Source organism: Homarus americanus, unplaced genomic scaffold (assembly GCF_018991925.1).
Source record: "Homarus americanus isolate GMGI-L3 unplaced genomic scaffold, GMGI_Hamer_2.0 scaffold48354, whole genome shotgun sequence".
In the NCBI taxonomy this organism is placed as follows: Eukaryota; Metazoa; Arthropoda; class Malacostraca; order Decapoda; family Nephropidae; genus Homarus; species Homarus americanus.
This window is the reverse complement of record NW_024723833.1, coordinates 7,744,393-7,763,617: the sequence shown is the minus strand read 5'-3', so window position 1 is coordinate 7,763,617 and position 19,225 is coordinate 7,744,393. Positions and strand designations below refer to the sequence as shown.

General features: G+C 42.6%; 1 protein-coding gene across 3 annotated transcripts in view; it reads right to left on the bottom strand.

The window, feature by feature from the left end:
* The window catches only part of LOC121863860 (metalloproteinase inhibitor 3-like), a 77,670-nt gene that overhangs the window by 44,548 nt on the left and 13,897 nt on the right, over window positions 1-19,225 (bottom strand). For 2 of the 3 annotated variants that reach the window (XM_042362751.1, XM_042362752.1), the window contains one exon: window positions 13,302-13,423. In XM_042362751.1, coding sequence (XP_042218685.1) covers window positions 13,302-13,422 — 121 coding nt within the window. In that variant the 5' untranslated portion in view covers window position 13,423. Of the gene's footprint in view, window positions 1-13,301; window positions 13,424-14,490; window positions 14,654-19,225 lie in introns of those variants that run through there. The other variant, XM_042362750.1, reaches the window with a different exon arrangement.

Sequence of the window (19,225 nt, the reverse complement as noted above, 5' to 3'; positions counted from 1 at the left end):
CATACTATAAATACACGAAAAATTCAACTCATTCCTCCTTTGGGGTAGAAAAAAATAATAATATCACGATTATACAGGAAAATCGTGAAGCCAAAGAAGCCAAACCATTTAACAAGACCTAAAGTTTGATTTTACAGCTGTTAAGAACCAAGATGGCATACAACCGGTGTGTCTGGAGCCCATCACTTCAGTGTGTGTATGTGTGTGTGAGGTATACGAATGTAAACACCCACCAAAGCCAGTGTCTGTTAGCATAATGTTTCAGCACATACCAGTGAGGTGCAATTTGCCATTTGTATAAAGCCTTAGTGAACGTAGCCGGGGTATATATATAGACTCCCAGTGATACCTTCCCTGAATTTTCCTCGTGAATGAAAATGTAAGAATAAACCCAAATGGTTGACTTAAGCTAAACCACATAAGTAACATCCACATCTAGAGTCAAAGTTATTACCACTGAAACTTCCTTAACCACAGACGTTCATACATCAACAGACCAAACTGCAGTGAAGAAAACCTGGAAAAAGATTATCTATGTTGTGTCCAAACAGGTGCTAAGTGAAGCTGACTCATTACAGGTATATACTCTCAATATTATAAGGTTAAGTCGACCAGTTAAGTGTATTCTCTTATGTCCAGCTGTGAAGAGAAGTTAAAGTACAAAATGTTAGGAATCGGTTAATCCTACTGGTGTTTTTTTCTGTTTCAAGGCTGGAAGGATAATCTTTTTTAGGTGTAACATTTGGGCCGAGGAAACACATCTGGATACAGTCAAGTCTCAGAGCTATTTTTGAGTCACTTTGGTTGTCATCTTTGTGTTGTAGTTTAAGTGAGCCAATTACGTGCATTTTTACAATCTCAACTAGGGAGTAAACATACAAGGTAATGATCTGATAATCCAGGCCTAAGACAACCTCATCTTAAGTGCTTGTGGTATAAAAGGATATTGGTTAGATGCTGTTAAATGCGACTCGAAAGCATTTTGTGGTATTTTATATCTCTGATCAGTGAATTTGACACGGCAGTAATGTATGTAGAGGCTATTTCTGCGGCTAGTGTGTCAGTGAGACCCAGCCCCCCCCCTCCTCCTCCTCCTCATCCTTTCAACTCCCGCGGCAACAGACGTCTTCTCTTTCATGTCATTCCTACTCACTGTAAATACCGTTTAGCTAGACTTTATCGTTGTTCACCATCTTTACTCCTCTCGTGTCATGTTTTTACTCACCTCTCACGTCTTTTGATCTATACATTCTATTCGAAACCTCGGTAATGTGGATTCGAAGCCATGATAATAATCATAAGCCACTATATGGATTCAAAACCTCAGCGTGTAAGATCTTAACGTCTCCGTGTGTGTGACAGAAACCACAACGAGACAGTAAAGCTTTCGTCAGAGCCTTAAAAAGATGCCACAATCTTGGAACAACATCAACAACCACGAGATAATCATGGGAAGTGACCGTAAAACTCAGTGCTAAAACTATGTAAACACAGACTAGGAGTGTTCGTCTACACCGCCTAACTGCGCATGCGCCGTCTCCAAATGTAAACAATGATGGCGTCTGAGTTTGCTTACCGCTAACAACACAACTACACACCACTCACCACATCTGAATTTCAAAATAATTTTCTTTCGTTTGTGTAAAACTGAATAAGTTTACTAAGAGCTAAATATATCCGATACTTGACGAAAGCTAACAGAAGATCTCAAACTTATTATATATACTGTACAGTATTAGAGATGCACTGTCTCCTTAACACACACACACACCTACAATAAAAACACTCATTATTAAATACTAACACAGATAAACACAAAATTAACCTTGGAGATTACTTATGTTTTTTGGTGACCTTGATACAAACAACTGAACTAACCGAACCTCCCTTAACCACCATGATAGTCAGAGGCTGCTAGTAGCGTTTGAGTAACATTCATACGCTGAAGTAATCATTATGACATACACTTTTAGGTCACCAGTGCATTGACATGATTAAACTTTGTAAAATATGATAAAAAGCTACATTAAAATACAAACAAATGGACTGTAAACACATCACACACACACACACACACACACACACACACACACACACACACACACACACAAGGTTGTTACATGGGTGGGAAAAATTATACAAAGTGAGTATAATAAGACGTAAATCAAAAGAATTAACTAGACAACTTGGCAGCGACAGAGAGGGAGCCAGTTGTCGACACGTACATACAAAGGAAAGCCGCATTAGTTTTCTTAATTACTTAATTAGTAAATGCGGCCTTAATTATATACGATGACGTCATTACGAAGGTGATTTTATTTTCAGGATAAACAAGCACACTGACACACACACACACACACACACAAAACAGTCTGGAATCTCAACTACCACGTATACAAAGTTGTCCAAACATACCCTGCCCTTAATAAATTTAGCAGCATGATAGTTAAAAAAAAATCCTGAATATACGTCGATAAAAACTTGTTCACCTACACCGTCACCTGACCACACAAGGTAATAATTAATTCATTATAATAAATGGATTAAGATAAGGTAGATATGGTTGGTTTAAGGTGATAACTGGGCTAATCCCCACAGGTTACTACGACTCACTAGCACTGGTTAATTAAAGCTAGTTTGAATACTATGATAAATTAATACCGACATACTGTATACGAGGTAAGCGTTACTGAGGAGACTAATATAGTGAATGTGATTTGAGTCAAGAAAATGTATCACTGCGCTTCAACAACAAGGGTTAACTTGTGCGTATATCCCAGGTCAGCCAATACACTACTCGGCAACAGCCACAGATAAACACGGATCACCTGAAGATAAGCCCCCCCCCCCACACAATTTATTTCATCTGATGTTTAACCACCTTTAAGCTATAGCTGGTGAGGGTGGGGTAGGGGGGGCTGGGTTAGGTTAGGACAGATTCAAATAAAAGTTCTTCGACTATGACTTACTCCTCCTGGCCCTATACCTGTGATAGACTGACGTATTGACTGATCAGCACACACACACACACAATACTAACCTTGTTATAAAAATACTGGCCAACGACACCACATGACACACGTTATAATAACAGCCAGAAACTTTATTGATTATCTATATTTATCTTGTTCAATCATTTATACCCCCCCCCTTCCCATGGATACTGGAGGCTGGCCTTTTGCTCATCCCCGACTTCTCCACCACGTGAATTAGGTTAGGTTAGGTTACATGGGTCAAGGTGAGTCAGATAATTAGGTTAATATCACTTAGGTCATGAGGTAAGACTGAGTTAGGTTAAGTTATTTACAGGTAAACTACTTGGCTACAGCTTAGTGTGGGTCAGAGGTCACCTGAAATGACTTAATAGTGGGAGGGGAAAACTGGCACCCTGGGAGGCCTCAACCAGCCTAGTCACACACGCACAAGAGCATGACCTTGGCACGTGGCCAGCACCAGCCACAGGTCGCTATACCCACAGTTAACCCCTCACAACCCTCGTTAACAACCCTACAACAACCTCCTAGACGTCCGCTATAGTATAAGATAATTGTACAAGATAACCAAGATAACGAACACAGATCACACAAATCAGAGGAGGACAACTAACACCTTGGGGGAGGGGATGTTAGGGTGGGCGAGGCGCTGCGCAGTGAACACTTACGTAATGTCATACATCAACACCGTCGCCCCAGCCCACAACACTTGTCTTGATAAACACCGACCCGTTTACCTGGGTGTAGGGGGCCCGTTTACCTGGGTGTAGGGGGCCAGGACACATGTTTCATACGTGTAGCTTCCCGTACACCTGTGTTTATTTATCTTAGGGTTCAGAAACATGAGATAAAATTTACATGTTAACTAAGGTACAAAAATTTCCATAGTGTAGGTAACAGAGGTTAACGATTAGTGTATTAACTTCAACAAGACACAAGTGTATTACCCATAACCTCTTTAAATACACTTACTAACAGCAGTGCCTTAACTAAACACAAGTGTCCCTCATAGTGTCATTGACCCCAACCTAACCAAGTGTAACCCAACAGTACCTAACCTAACCTAACTCTTCACACGTTCTTATATCAGTGACATATTAGTGACATATCAGCGTTATAGCCGTGTTGTATTGGGGATATATTGTCCAGACTCGTCACAGAGAAGCGGGAGTAAGAGGGGTGGTGGGGAGGAAGAACAGTGGAGGTGAGATGGGAGGCAGGAGGCAGGAGGTGGGAAGGGCAGGGTAGAGGTGGGGTGGGGACGGGGGCGGAGTGGGGGAGGGGGGCTGAGGTGAGGTGGGGGAAGGGCGGGGGTAAGGAGGTGAGGTGGGGGAGGGGGCGGAGGTAAAGGGGAGGGAGAGGTATAGCGTGCAGTGGTAACGAGTGTGAAAACTTACATCACCACATGCTACATTCATCAAAACACACACACACATGCAAGAGATACACACGGAGAGGAGAGAGAGAGAGAGAGAGAGAGAGAGCGAGCAGATCTGTATCACGTGATAATCCTTGATCCACATGTTCAAAGGTGTATACGTGTATGATAGGTGTACGTGTGTATGTTAGAGGGTGTATGTTGAGTGTTGTTATATACGTGAGGGGTGTAGGCGGTGGGTGTAAAGTATATCAAGGAGGTGTTGTGTGCGATCCTAAAAACTATCGTGTGTACGTATACACACACGTACCTACACTCAAGGGGCATGGGGTCAATCACCTCTCTCCCTGGTGTGTGTGTGTGTGTGTGTGTGTGTGCGTGTGTTCCTTCCGCTGTCTGTCCTGTATATACACGATAAATTCACCTCAAACTTACACAGTGTAAAAATAGGCATTATCTCACAATTCGATTCACCTGAAGATAAGACACCTGCCCGAGCTAATTTCCTCCCAATGATTAGGTTAGGTTAAGGTTAGATTAGGTTAATGTTATGTTTGCATTAGGTTAGCGTTATGTTAGGTTATGTTAGTGTTACGTTAAGTAAGGTAACGTTAGGTTAGTTTTTCAAGATCGGTTTAGCGCTGACAATGACTAACCAACACTCGGTCACGTCTTGTGTTATCAGCAGTTTTTTATTCACCAACGTGAGGCACTACAACATGTTGGCACTGTGGCGATGTGTGGCATTTCACAACCTGTGCGAAATATTAAGTGAGTTCGATGCATAACATACCCAACATTATACCACCATCGCAATCACTACTAACACCACTACCGCTACTACTAACACAACCGCCATCACTACCACTACTAATCTCATTACAACACAACCACGACTGCTAATAATACCACTGCCACAACCACTATCACCACCACCGCTACCACAACCACTATCACCACCACCGCTACCACAACCACTATCACCACCACCGCTACCACAACCACTATCACCACCACCGCTACCACAACCACTATTACCACCGCTACCACAACCACATATCACCACCACCGCTACCACAACCACTATCACCACCCGCCGCTACCACAACCACTATCACACCACCGCTACCACTATCACCACGCTACCACTACCACAACTATATCACACCGCCACCGCTACCACACCGCTACCACAATCACCACCACAGCTACCACAACCACTATCACCACCACCGCTACCACTATCACCACCACCGCTCCCACAACCACTATCACCACCACCGCTACCACAACCACTATCACCACCACCGCTACCACAACAACTAACAACATCACCACTACCACAACCACTATCACCACCACCACCACAACAACTAACATCACCCGTATAGATGCGGGGTACATCAGTCAGAACATACCAACCATTGTGAGAGCTACGCTGACACACGGCCGATACCGTTACTGATGGCACGATCTTGTCTAAAATTAGTATCTTAATTGTTGATTCCATCGGCGGGCAATTAGGTAATTAAATCTGAGGGATGGTTTATTGGTGCGTAATAGTGACGTGAATGTGAGCCTTTACTATGTTATGTGTATAGACGATGAGGTGACGTGATGGTGTACAATGATCCCCAGTTTATGATGGCCCAGAACACTGCTTCCTTAATTCTCACAAAGATAGAAAAGAGTGAGATCATTAATAAAAGCAGGAATATAAATTAATGACATATAATCCTTCAAACATTACCTATTAAACTCCTTATTAGTCTATCTTAAAACATAAATACATAAACACACGTTACAGTATTTAAACCTGTATATGTAGCCAACGTGTACCTGCAAATAGTGTTTAAAAGATTCATTACCGATCTTCTAGTGACACAAGAGAAACATTCACACACAAGGCCGCCTGCTCAATGAAGTACTGTATGGCCAGCGAACTCGACCTACAAACCTACTACTGGCCTCAGAGTCAACAAACACCTCCCTTGCTTGATGACAACCCCGCCAACCAAACACCATCGTAAGGAACCAACAAAGTATATTTCTAGAATGTTTCCTTCTCCCATAAGCTGACTATAACCCATGATACCAGGAGTAGAGTCGTGCATTATATAAGTTATCGCCAGGAAATAAATATCTGAGGGTAGCAAGGACGTACTGGCAGACAGGGTAACATTATCTGACACTTCAACTTCACTGAGGTGGCCTAATTATATTAAATGAAGCAGGTAGGTAGTTAAGATGAGGAGGAGGAGGGGGGGGGGCGTTGAATGGTGATAGTGATAGGTGGGCTTAATGACGTAACTACTTATATTTATGTTACAAGCACCACGACAACAGCTAACAAGTGGACCACACAGTACACCCTGATAGTTTGTTAACTGATGTAATTATAATGTGTGTGTGTGTGTGTGGGCCGCCCTTGTTGTGGTGAAGTGTGGCAGAGGTGTGGTGTGGCAGAGGGAGCGGCGCACTGACTCATACCCACACAGGCATCCATATTCGCACACACATACATGTTTAACCACACACACACACACACGCTCACAAAAAACAAACGAGAGAGAGAGAGAGAGAGAGAGTAAACTAGAGGAAGGCAACAGCTGATTCTCGGTTCCACCACACACACTGCTGACCAGCTTAGTGTGCTGTGTGGTAAGCTGGCATTGACCAACTCTTGAGTTGTACTTGTATGGTAACCTGACAACATTTAGCAGTATCCTTTACCGTCTGAGGGAGTGAATTACAGTCTCACTCACACACACACGTAAACATACACACACACACACAAACACAATGTCTGGTGATGGGTGAAGAACACACACATGTAAACATACACAATTACACATGGGATGACATACAAACACATACAAATATACATAACCATACTACTAGTACAGACAAACACAAAAAACCTTCTCTCTCTCTCCTTCCCTACTTACTGTACCTCCACCCTTGCTCTCTCTATCAGTGACCTTATCCCTAACTTAAGCTAATTTCAGCCCTTAACACCACGGTGGCCCTGAATATACACACAACTTACGAGCGAGTGTGTGAGAGACTGGTAACTCGATTTATTTTACCGATTTTCCCTCTCCACCTCCCTCTTATCCCTCTCTACCACCTCCCTCTCCTCTCCCAGGTCATGAAGAGAACGTGATGGTGGTTGATCATGATCTTTAAGTGTTCCCAAGACTATCATGTCACTCCCCCCTCCCCTCTCCCCGTCCAGACACACATCAAAACATTGGCCTCTATTATGCATGTCACAACCCCCCCCCACCCTCTCTCTCTCCCTCTCTCAGGTCATCATCACAGACGTCGGTCGAGTGCCTGGTGTGTGACCTTGCTGTAGCCGGTCCGTCTCACTGTAATGTCATCCCTCACAAACACGTCACAACACTGCCTGACCCCCCCACCCCCTGGTTCCTCCTATCATCTTCCATCTCTCCAACTCTTTTACATCTCCCCCATCCATCTTCCACAGTACAGACAGACAGACAGACACACACACACACACAGCCTTCCCTTCCCCCTCTCCCCACAAGGTCATGCCCAGGTCGTAGAAGTGTTGACGTGACCTTGATGTATTTGATTGGTATCCTTAAATGTCACGCCGTATAAATCTACGACAACAGCGGGCCCTGTGAGGCATCAGACCGACACCGCTGATAACCCCGTCAAGGAGGAGGCGGAGGGGGAGATGGGGTCGGCGGCAGACTCAGGGAGAAGAGGTCTTGGCGGTGATATATCTGGTGTGAGGAGGTGCAATTTCTTTATTATTACTACTTATTGTTTATATTCTCATACTGTGATCAATAACAACGTGATATTGTTTAATCTCATACACAACACACCTGTACTATCTTATACACGAGTTTAAATTACTATGAAACTGATCATTATTTTAACTCCCACAGCTGCAGTCCAATACACGTTTTCTTTGATCGCTACACAAGGTTTCAATTTATCTGTACCTTTGATATGACTTAAGAACCGTAACAGCATCCAGTAAGGAGATATTTGGCAACTCGATTTTAATTTTTTTTTCCAACACTTTGATCTGACGAAAGAAGAAGTGGGTGGGTGATAGTCTTCCGTGCTTCGTGGGAGGTAGAGATAATGTATACTTGTGGAGTGTATGTATGTATGTATGTATGTATGTATGTATGAATGTATGTATGTATGTATGTAAGTGGTGTGAGTCTATGGTATTATGTTCTGTTGTTTAGGTGTGGTATGTTGAGTTGGTATTTTGAGGCTGATGGTAGAGACAGCTGATGTGGTAGTGTTTATAGTTGTGGTAAAGGGTGTGGTAGTGCTCCTAGTTGTGGTAGGGGAGGTCTGGTAGTGGTGGTAGTTGTGATATCACTAGTGGTTGTGGTGTGTGTGTGGTAGCCGCTGTGGTAATGATACTGAGGACGAGTACAGTATAGTGAATGATGCTCTTATCTCCCGCATCGTTCTACCAATGGGTTTATTAGTCGCGCTTGTCTGTCTGTCTGTGCGTCAGCGTGGTCGTGGTGGTAACGCAATCTCTTCATATATCACAACTGAATTAAATTATATGCAAATTAACCTAAGTAAGAGTATACCTTGAGTGCACACGCACACACACACACACACACACCAACTTACAAAATCCCTCTCGGTAGCTAAGATAAGGTCGTTCCTCTGGTGCCCTTCAGTCACAAGTCAGATAAACAAGATGTCTTCCTCAAAACCAAGTTCACGAAATCGGTAAATCTCTTGTGTCTGAATAACTCACAAAGGGAACAAGCAACACTCCCGGTTCATCTCGTACAAGTGGTTATACTCGCAAGGCTTCCCAGATGGTATCACCGGAATTCCCGTCATGAATACAACCCGACCATCTGGTGTAAAGGACCCTTCCAAAATGAGTTGGAATTGTCGCTGGAACGCATGATGCAAGGATCACAGATGTTGTCGCACGCCCCATAGAGCCAGACTAACGCGCTAACCAAATGGACCACAAACATGCCCACTGGTACAAGAACACTGTGGAGAAGACTGCTAAAACTATGCTGGGGAGAGGAACATCTAGTCAACTTATAGGGATCCAGAGGGAGGAAGAGTTGGTTAAGTTGAGTTAGATAATGTTTCTTGTTATCATGTAAGTGTCAAATACTTTAAATGTCTGTATGAAAAGATCTTCAGTGTATCTGGAACGACCTGCATCACACTGAAGAATATTAAGTCCGTTTGCCAACCCCGTCACTTCCCAAATAACTGGTTCAGCTGGGGTTGTTTAGCACTAACGTCATGATATTTTGAAATACTTTGCAGCATCCTAGAAATAGTGTTTAAGAACTACTTTACGAAGTTTTTATAAATGAAAAAAAAAACACGCATGTGGAAATTTTTATATAAATGGCGTCATCAATCACAAAATTTAAAGTATATCGTGGATGGGGGTTGAGGTATAGTCCCTTTATGTCACCCAGGAGCTCCGGAAGGCCACATTTACAGTATAGTCACCTGGTGAGTTGGTGTTAGTTTGTATTGATTTTGTGTTCTGTTCTCGGTACCGGTAATAATGTACAAGGTCCCAGTGTAAGTCCTCCCCTGCCTGTAAGTGATATAGTGAGTGATACTAAAATAAATCGATCCTTTGAGTTCAAGAGTTTAAGATACTGTGTGATGAAGTACCGAGTTACCCCCCACGTTATTCCTCTCCTCCTCCTCCTGGGTTGGTGTTCTTCCCTATTCATGTTATATTATTAATTCCTTACGCTCTCTTGTACATTCCTCCTCTCTCCCAGTTATTCTACATTTCCCTATCCTCATGTTCATTCATTTCTCACTTAACCATCCCTTCTCTTCCCTCACCCACGTGGTCAGGGCGGCCCCATGCTATCTCATCCCTCCTCCCGACCACTCACTCCTTCAACCTGTCCACAACCTTCCACTACAACCTCCTCCCGCATGTCCCACTGACCCACACACCCCTCCCTCCTCCCCACCCACTAAAGTACACAGACTAAAGTACTCATTGTATTACTGAGTGTACCAGGACTTGTGTACACTCAGTCGATGTTGTTTCTATAGAGTTTATTGAATGCCGACAACCATGAGGGAAAATATAGAGAAACAAGGTTGGACAAAAGCTCAGGGTCGAGTCATTGAACCACACACACTTGGTTGTTATCGTTGTGTGACCACCAGGGTAATCCACAGGAACTTAGGACACACGACACTGTTGAGCTGCCACACCACGGTTAATTAACGACCCTCCTGTGTGTAACCTGTCACATGAAAGTACCTGTCACCTGAGAGTACCTGTCACCTGCGTGTACCTGTCACCTGCGTGTACCTGTCACCTGAGAGTACCTGTCACCTGCGTGTACCTATCACCTGAGTGTACCTGTCACCTGCACGATGTTCTTGACACGCGGTATAAGGTTTTCATCCCCCTAATACCCCAGAAGACGTCATTAACAAGATCAAATAAATTAAAACTGGCTATTCAGAGGTTGTTTTCCATCACAGAATTTCTCAATGTCACACAAGACCTGCTATGGGGCTCAGGGGGGGGGGGGGAGGAGATTAACACACACACACACACGAGGCGCTCTCTATATAGCCAACGTCTTATACTCAGATATGATTGAAACCTGCAGGTATGGTATACAAAAAAGGTGTGTATTGATATTCCCTTTTATGGAGTCTTAGAGAGGCTTCGCGGCCATCTTGAATACACGTATGGAGAGAGAGAGAGAGACTGAAGAAAATATAAATAGAGGAGGGGGGAAGAGGAGACGGAGAAAAGAAGAGGAGAAGAAGGAAGAAGAGGAAGAAGAAGAGGAGAAAAGGATGAAGAATAGAAATCAGGAGGAGTAACCGCCCATTACCCTCCTGGAAGTCAACACCTCTAAATCATGCCAAAAGACACCTCCCAGTGGTAGAAACATTAATCACCAATTAATACTGCACAAAAATATCAATTACCAATACTCCCTTGAGGAATAAATAACACAAAAATGCAGAGACATGTTCAAAAGACTCTGACAAGCAATGCGGACATAATTATAAATTCGTGGCTGGCCCAAACACATACACAACCTCCTCTAAACACCACAACTGAGCACAACGCCCTCACAACTCCCTGTCACTCTGTTGAGCTCGAGGTCTCAAGCCGTAAAGTACTGTACCATCCCGTGTTCTAACTCATTTTTTGCATAAACCTATACACCAGCAGCGATATCCATCTTCAGTACAGAGAACATGAGCAAGGGTTATCTATATCACCCTGACGACGCCATATGTCGCAAAACGTCCCGACTAAAGAATGAAAAAACCTAGAATAAAAAAAAATTATAAATACCTAGAAACAAGTTCACATTACCGGTACGAGAGAGAGAGAGAGAGAGAGAGACGAGAGAGAGAGAGAGAGAGAGAGAGAGAGAGAGAGAGAGAGAGAGAGAGCAGGTGACGCACTAAACTAAAAAATACTGAGCCGCACAGTTACGAGGCCTAACCGTAAACCACAATAAAAGTACACAGCGAAGAGAGAAAAAAAAAAAACTCAACACTCAACATACCTAAACACATTCTGGCATCTCCCGAAGACACAAAAACTGCATCCTGTCTACTCCATGATCCCGTCCACCTGTTCACTTCTTCATTACGTCTATACAGTATTCAAGTTTTACGGAAATACTTTATGAACTGAGATTTTTTTTTACGGGTGAGAGATATATTGAACTAACCTATACTTCTTCCTTAACCTACACTCGGTATCACTATAAACACACACACACACACACACACACACACACACACACGAGTATCACGAGCGTATAAAATAGTTACAAGACAAATATGTTCACCAAATCACATAGAAACCATCAATAATTATCATCTGTTTCTCTTCCTTATATTCACCTGCCTTATCTTTCTTCCCTTCCTTATTCCTTCCCCTCACCTAAAAATAATGGGGGGGGGGGGATCCATCCTCACACCCCAGCCCACCGCCCAAGTGTAAACATTCAGCTCACCTGCTATTACCAACAATAAACACAGCACTAATTACCCGCCCAGGTGCCTCTACGCAAGACAAGAATGGGAGACAACGGGGAGGAAATATAATGGAGTTGTATATACAGTACAGGTGTATATCTAAAATCAGCTCCATTATATTCCACTCCTGACCTGACTGATAATGCTTTCTACGTGAGGAATTATTGTTAAGTGAGATTTAAGCAATGGCCGATATAGTGTTTAGGATTCAGTGTTTCTGTTTAATTATTGCGACAGTGAAAACAAGCCTTACTGGAGTGGTCCTTTACAATTCCCCACTAACATAAGCATCAATATAAACTGTGGTAAAGAGAACAACGTTTTTTTCCAAGTATTTTACCCATTATTATTTGGTTATGGATACAGTACAGGTATGTATTATCTTAAGTTGGTCTAGACTGCGGCTCGGTCATCCATATATTTGTATAAACGAGCCGAATATATTCCATAGACCGTGTACTAAAACAGACCACCGGACAAACACACATACGAGACAGATTGGGTTATAATAAACATGGGCAGTGAAGTAAGCGAACCGCGCCTGTCAGTCACATGGGAGGCAACCTTCAGTGACAACGTCAAGTCTGGCTGGTTAGATTATACACTGGTTATGTAAATAGTGCCTCCGCGTTCTTTAGTAAACATTAATTGATAAAGATAACCGGTGACTGTAATAACACCCACAAAGAACAGTGTATTGGTGTTCTTTGATTTCCAGTTGGTAAATACAATATGAACAAATACATTGAACAATATACATAAAATATTAATAGAACAGAGTATACAAGAACACAATACAAAAGTGCTGGATAAAATACGAACAAAACTCGATTAAAATGAACGGAAAACGTAAGAGTGTGAGAAATGTTGACAAGGGTACTTACCGAAGTCTGCCTCACACACGTGTTGTTGAGGGTGTCGCAGGTAGCAGGAACAGGACGAGGCTGGCGGTAGTAACACCATACCTGCCACCACCACCAGACACAAGCACCACACCAATCCCATCCTGTGGCGAGGCAGAGAGTAGGGTATTAGTTTAGTAGGCTGTGGTGTGTGTGTGTGTGTGTGTGTGTGTGTTAAATAACACACACATATTAACGATGAAACAATTACAGTAATCCAGTCTATTAGAACAAGAAAATACAACAATAATTTTCGAGTGGTTGTACACGTAATAGGTGCCAAACAACTTACTGTAACTCCTATAATTATGTAGAGGAGTTTAGTACCTATATTGACGTTAATATCGGTATATCCATAATAGTTCATTCCTTTAACCTGAAAATAATACCGCTGAAATAAGGGAGGCAGAGACAGAATGATTTACGGCGTATGAAAAAGTAAGATTAGGTTAGGTTAGTTTGCTGTTGACTGGAGAAGGGTTGTGATAGGTTGGGTGAGCTTATATTACTCTGGGTTGTTGTTAACTAATTTTGGAAGGGCTCCAACAACCAAGGCACCCCCAGTTCACCCATATGTGAACTTTACAGTGAGGAAGTAAAAGCGGTAGAATGTAGTGTTAGAGCATACCGCCTCCTTGTGTGAAGGGGACGCCAGGCCTATGAAACCCAGCTTAAGTCACTGCCAGTGATGGTTTTGTAAATCCGCTGAAGGTGCGGAAGTCACGACCTCTACAAGGTAGTTTGGACAAAGTATATTAAGTCTTTTTATCAGTTCCAACACAGGATACGTTTACTAAATGGCACTCGTTGTCAACATTCACCACAGACAGCTATAGGGATTTTCTGTACACATCTGTCGCTTGAAAACGTTTGTAGTTTACGAATTAAGTGTTGTGTTCTGATATCGGAAGAAACACATTAATCTACGAACTATTGTCTATTTTATTGTTTAATATTTAAACAGGCTTATTTTTTTCCATAAAGATAGAAAATTTTAAATCGTTATAACGCAGCTTCAACACACTGGATCAGTCAGTTATAAAACACATTTAATAAAGTATAAACAATCCCCCCCCCCCTACACAGCTGCTAATACACAACCTTATCTAAATAAACTAGTCTCTATGTATATATTTATTCACTACAACACAAATTCAACCCATCCATTCACCTTAATCAGACGTAGTTGGATGACCGCGTTAACGAACCAAGTCACGGAGTTAATTTGATGGTTAATGATCACTGAAAAACGTGGTGGTTATGTCGAACACCGAGGGACAGAGCAGCACCGTCCACTCACTACTACTTCCCGACACCTACTGACTCAGAGCTCACAGATTCAGTATGTGAGAGTGAGTCTGGGCTCCCCGCTCCCTCCCAGTCCAGGAAAGTTGCAGCCGAAACAGTTGCCAACTTAACTTCTGTTTCACACCGATAATCGTTTTAAAAATTTTAGTCCACGAATTATTATATTATCATTATTATCATTATATTATTATTTTCATTGTCATTAATATATTATCATTATTATTTTCATTGTAATTGCTATATTATTATTTTCATTGCAATTAATATATTATTATTATTATTATTTTCATTGACATTAATATATATTGTTACTATTATTATTAAATTCGAAAAGCACACAGACAAAATCTTAAAGTGAAAAAGAGACAAACAAATAAACGCCAGATGATGAGAGCTATCGACACAGAGAGCCTGATTATACCCAGCCATGTGTGTGCGTGTGTATATGTGTGCTTATGTGTGTGTGTGTGTGTGTGTAGTCGTATATAAAAATGTAATGTAGGCAAAATAAATATCTACCTATACATAACAAGCATGTGTAAATGTACATATAAAAGTATGCATGTATGTATATAAGTTTGACTATGTATATATGTAAGCAAGTGAATATAAACAGTAAACATATAAATATATATTTGTATAAACAGAAGGATTCGTATATGCATTTTCCCCTCACCTAACTCAAGTATATACGATCGAGTCTCAACGCAATTTCGACGACATATTCACTTATTTTTGCTCAGTGGCTTAACAGGATCAGTTAGGGGCGTCGACACAACCCAGAGGAGTATGTAAAGAGGTCGAATATTCTCTCTCTCTCTCTCCATGATTTGTGACACACCCCCTACTACCACCAACCACAACTACCACCATCAACAACCCCCCTACCACCACTATGATTAACCACCCCCTCACTATTCATCTACCAGCCAGCCAGCCAGCTCTCTCTCTCTCTCTCTCTCTCTCTCTCTCTCCGTTTATTCCATCTACACATTTTCAAGTATTTTTTTGTGTACAGAATAACTCTTTTACCCTTGACCTCAGTATTAAGATTTATTACAGAATAATTCATTTACACAGGATGGAGACAGATGACGGGTAGACAGATGGAGGAGCGGACGGGCGGGTGGACAGACAGATGGGTGAGCAGGATGAGTGTACGAGTGGATGGATGGACGGACGAGGAGACGGGCGGGTGGACAGACGGGTAGACAGACAGATGGACGGACGGGTAGACGGACGGACGGACGGGTGGGTGGACGGACGGGTGGGTGGACGGACGGGCGAGCGGACGGGTAGGCAAACAGATGGATGGACAGGTGGACGGGTGGATGGACAGGCGGATCCTCAGCTACTTCAGGTAAGTAACACCCCGTCTTCCACCTGCCTTATTTGTACACACGCAATTAGTCATAACTTACGTCTGAAACCATATGGGACGGACGGTTGGACGGAGGCATGGACAGATGGACGAGGTACGGATGGGGATAGTGGAGAGGGAGGGAGAGAGGGAGTCAGTGAAGGAGGGAGGGAGTCAGTGAAGGAGGGAGGAAGAGCAGGGATGAATAATTAAGTGAGACAGGGAAGGGTGAAAGGAATGAATGAATGAATGAATGAATGAAGGAAGGTAGGTAGGAAGGAAGGAAGGAAGGAAGGGATTGGGAGAAGGTAAAACTCAATACGCTACACCCACCTTCCGGCATACAACCATCAATCCCACAACATCACTAACTAGACACATACTCTGCAGGTCGTAACATAAGGCAACACACAATAAACCTAACCTAACCTCCCATGATTTACCTAGACGGTGGCTGAGAGGGAATTAGTACTAGCAAGTGGACTGTTTTATATACTTCCAATCATAGCATCAAACAAGTTAAAACACACACACACACACACACACACATACACACACACAGGCAGGCCAGCTGGTGTGTACTTACTTCGTGTACATATATTACAACAAAACGCTCATTAGCTGACCTAAACGTCTCGGTGATCTGATAACACGGTGATTTAACAAAGGGGAGAGGGGGGAGAGGGATGTAGAGAGGAGACAAATATTTGGTTTTATAGAAGAAAATGAGAAGAGGGAAACAAAGAGAAACTGAGAGAGAGAGAGAGAGAGATTATAATGCACCATAATATCCAAATTTCTAAGAAGCACTTTATCATTATATACAGACCAACACATAAACAACTATTTACATATATTTAACGACCGAAACACTGTCATGGGGTAAATGTTGTCCGCCCACCCCCCCCCCCGCCCCGCCCCGCAGCCCACGTCCTTCACATAATTGTTTTTGGGTTAATAACTCTTCGTAGACAAGATGGATTCACTTCATGCTTGGTGTACAGATGCATTATGGCTGTTTCTTCCTTACCGGTTGTTGATATTTATTTCATTATTCTTGTCAGACAATAGCTATTCTGTTGAGGATTGAGCTATTTCCACTGACTCCCGTTTCTTTCAACTCTAAGATAAGTTTCCCACTGTTGTTCTTGGCAATCACAAAAATTCCGCTGTATATTCTTAGCGTAAATTCCATAAAAAAAAAATCCTTTATCTGGCCAGCAGGAGGCGCCGGGCACGAGCGTAACGCCGCACACAGTAATGAACACAACAATAACAAGAGTCTCACTACTAAGCCTGACAGTCCATTTAGGAAGACACACGTTGACAACAGACACAAATATGAGAGGCGGCCATCCAAGAAACATTCCTTCACCAGAACTAAGACGAGTGTTCAACAAGGACTATATTATCTTCACAGTGAGAACTAGTAACACATTGGAGGACGTGTGTTGCTGACAATGGAAAAAGGTTAGGTTAGGTTAAAAGTTTACGTATATACTGTCGACAATACAAACTGTCCAAATGGATTACCAAAAGCAAGATTATTTTCCTCTTTAATTTATCAAGTAAACAATAATCTCAACTTGTTATTAGAGTTATCTTACTTAATCATAGACAACAATCTGTTTCGTTATAATCAACTTCAACGATAACTCATTAACATTACGACGACACATTATCAAGTTGACGACGGCGCCAGTGTGACCAACAGCTGATATTTACGTCAACATTATCGTTAGTCTGTTTACATCTGAAGAGCTGACTACGACGCCATCTTTAATGTCGTAGTTTCTTTCTTTCATCCGCTTTCATTTTTTCTTCTTCGGATCTCTTGTTTAAACTTGAATTTTTTTTTCTGCTCTCAGTTTTGATTTTATCCCCCTCCCCCCACTCTCTCTCTCTCTCTCTCTCTCTCTCTCTCTCTCTCTCTCTCTCTCTCTCTCTCATTGGCTGTGATTCAATAAGCCCTGCAAAGTGATGTACACAACGCTAAGCATAATTTCATGTACCCACTTAAGGAAAAGGTTACCCCACTACCCGCCCACTCGTAGGACCTACCTTACCCTCTCCTCCCTACCCCCTTCAAGATGGTGAGTTAACCCCTCCCCCATCCTCTCAGACAGGCTAATCTACCCCCTCCCCTTCTCCTCTACCGATAGACTGACAAGGTATAATTTAACTATCCATTCTCTTTTAAGGTTTGAGTTACCCCCTCCCCCCTGATTACTACCAAGTACCTCCTGATTACTACCAAGTACCTCTTGTTTACTACCAAGTACCTCCTGATTACTACCAAGTACCTCCTGATTACTACCAAGTACTTCCTGATTCGTGATTACTAACTTGTACTCTCTCTCCTTGACGCCTGGTACACCTAAGATTACACCACAAGTCAACTCATCCCACGATATGACACCACAAAAACACACGAGGAAGCTCCAAGTATCTTTACGGAGGGGATCGATAGATTTCCAAATGAACACCTCGACTCCTGTTGTCTCGGCAGGGTTGTCAAAATACTTCGTCCGTTGTGTCATATTGTCTCACACAAGATCGTGAAGATAATGTTTTGGGGAGCGAGTAACTATCCGGCCTTAAGGTATGGTTGGATATCCGGTTTTGGGCAATTTCAGTGGCTACGAAAAAATAAAATACAGCAAAAGATATAGTACTGTATTATGTAATGTACCCCCCCCCTGTAGTCTACGATTACTAGATGCTACAAGAAGGAAGATAATTGACTCTTAACTATAGTCCTTCAGTAATTGTGTCATTAACCTCGCTTTCCCCTAACAAGAATGGGACAGGATATTGACGTGTATTGAGGTCAGTCACCCGCGGGCTCCACAACGTACACATGTGCGTTCTCTTGTTTACGTTATGTGTGTGTGTGTGTGAGCCCTTCCTCAGGTGAACGCACCACTGTTGTGGAGGAAATACTAGAAGACGTTCTTTAACACAAAGTGGAGTGGGTGTTGAGTGGTGGTGGTGTTGAGTGTGTTGGTGTTGAGCGATGGTTTTGAGTGTGTTGATATTGAGTGTGTTGGTGTTGAGTGTTGGTATTGAGTGTGTTGGTGTTGAGTGCTGGTGTTGAGTGTGTTGGTGTTGAGAGTGTTGGTGTTGGAGTGTGTTAGTGTTGTTGAGAGTGTTGGTGATGGTGTGTTGGTGTTGAGTGGTGGTGGTGTTGAGATGTGTTGGTGTTGAGCGATGGTTTTAGTGTGTTGTGTGAGTGTGT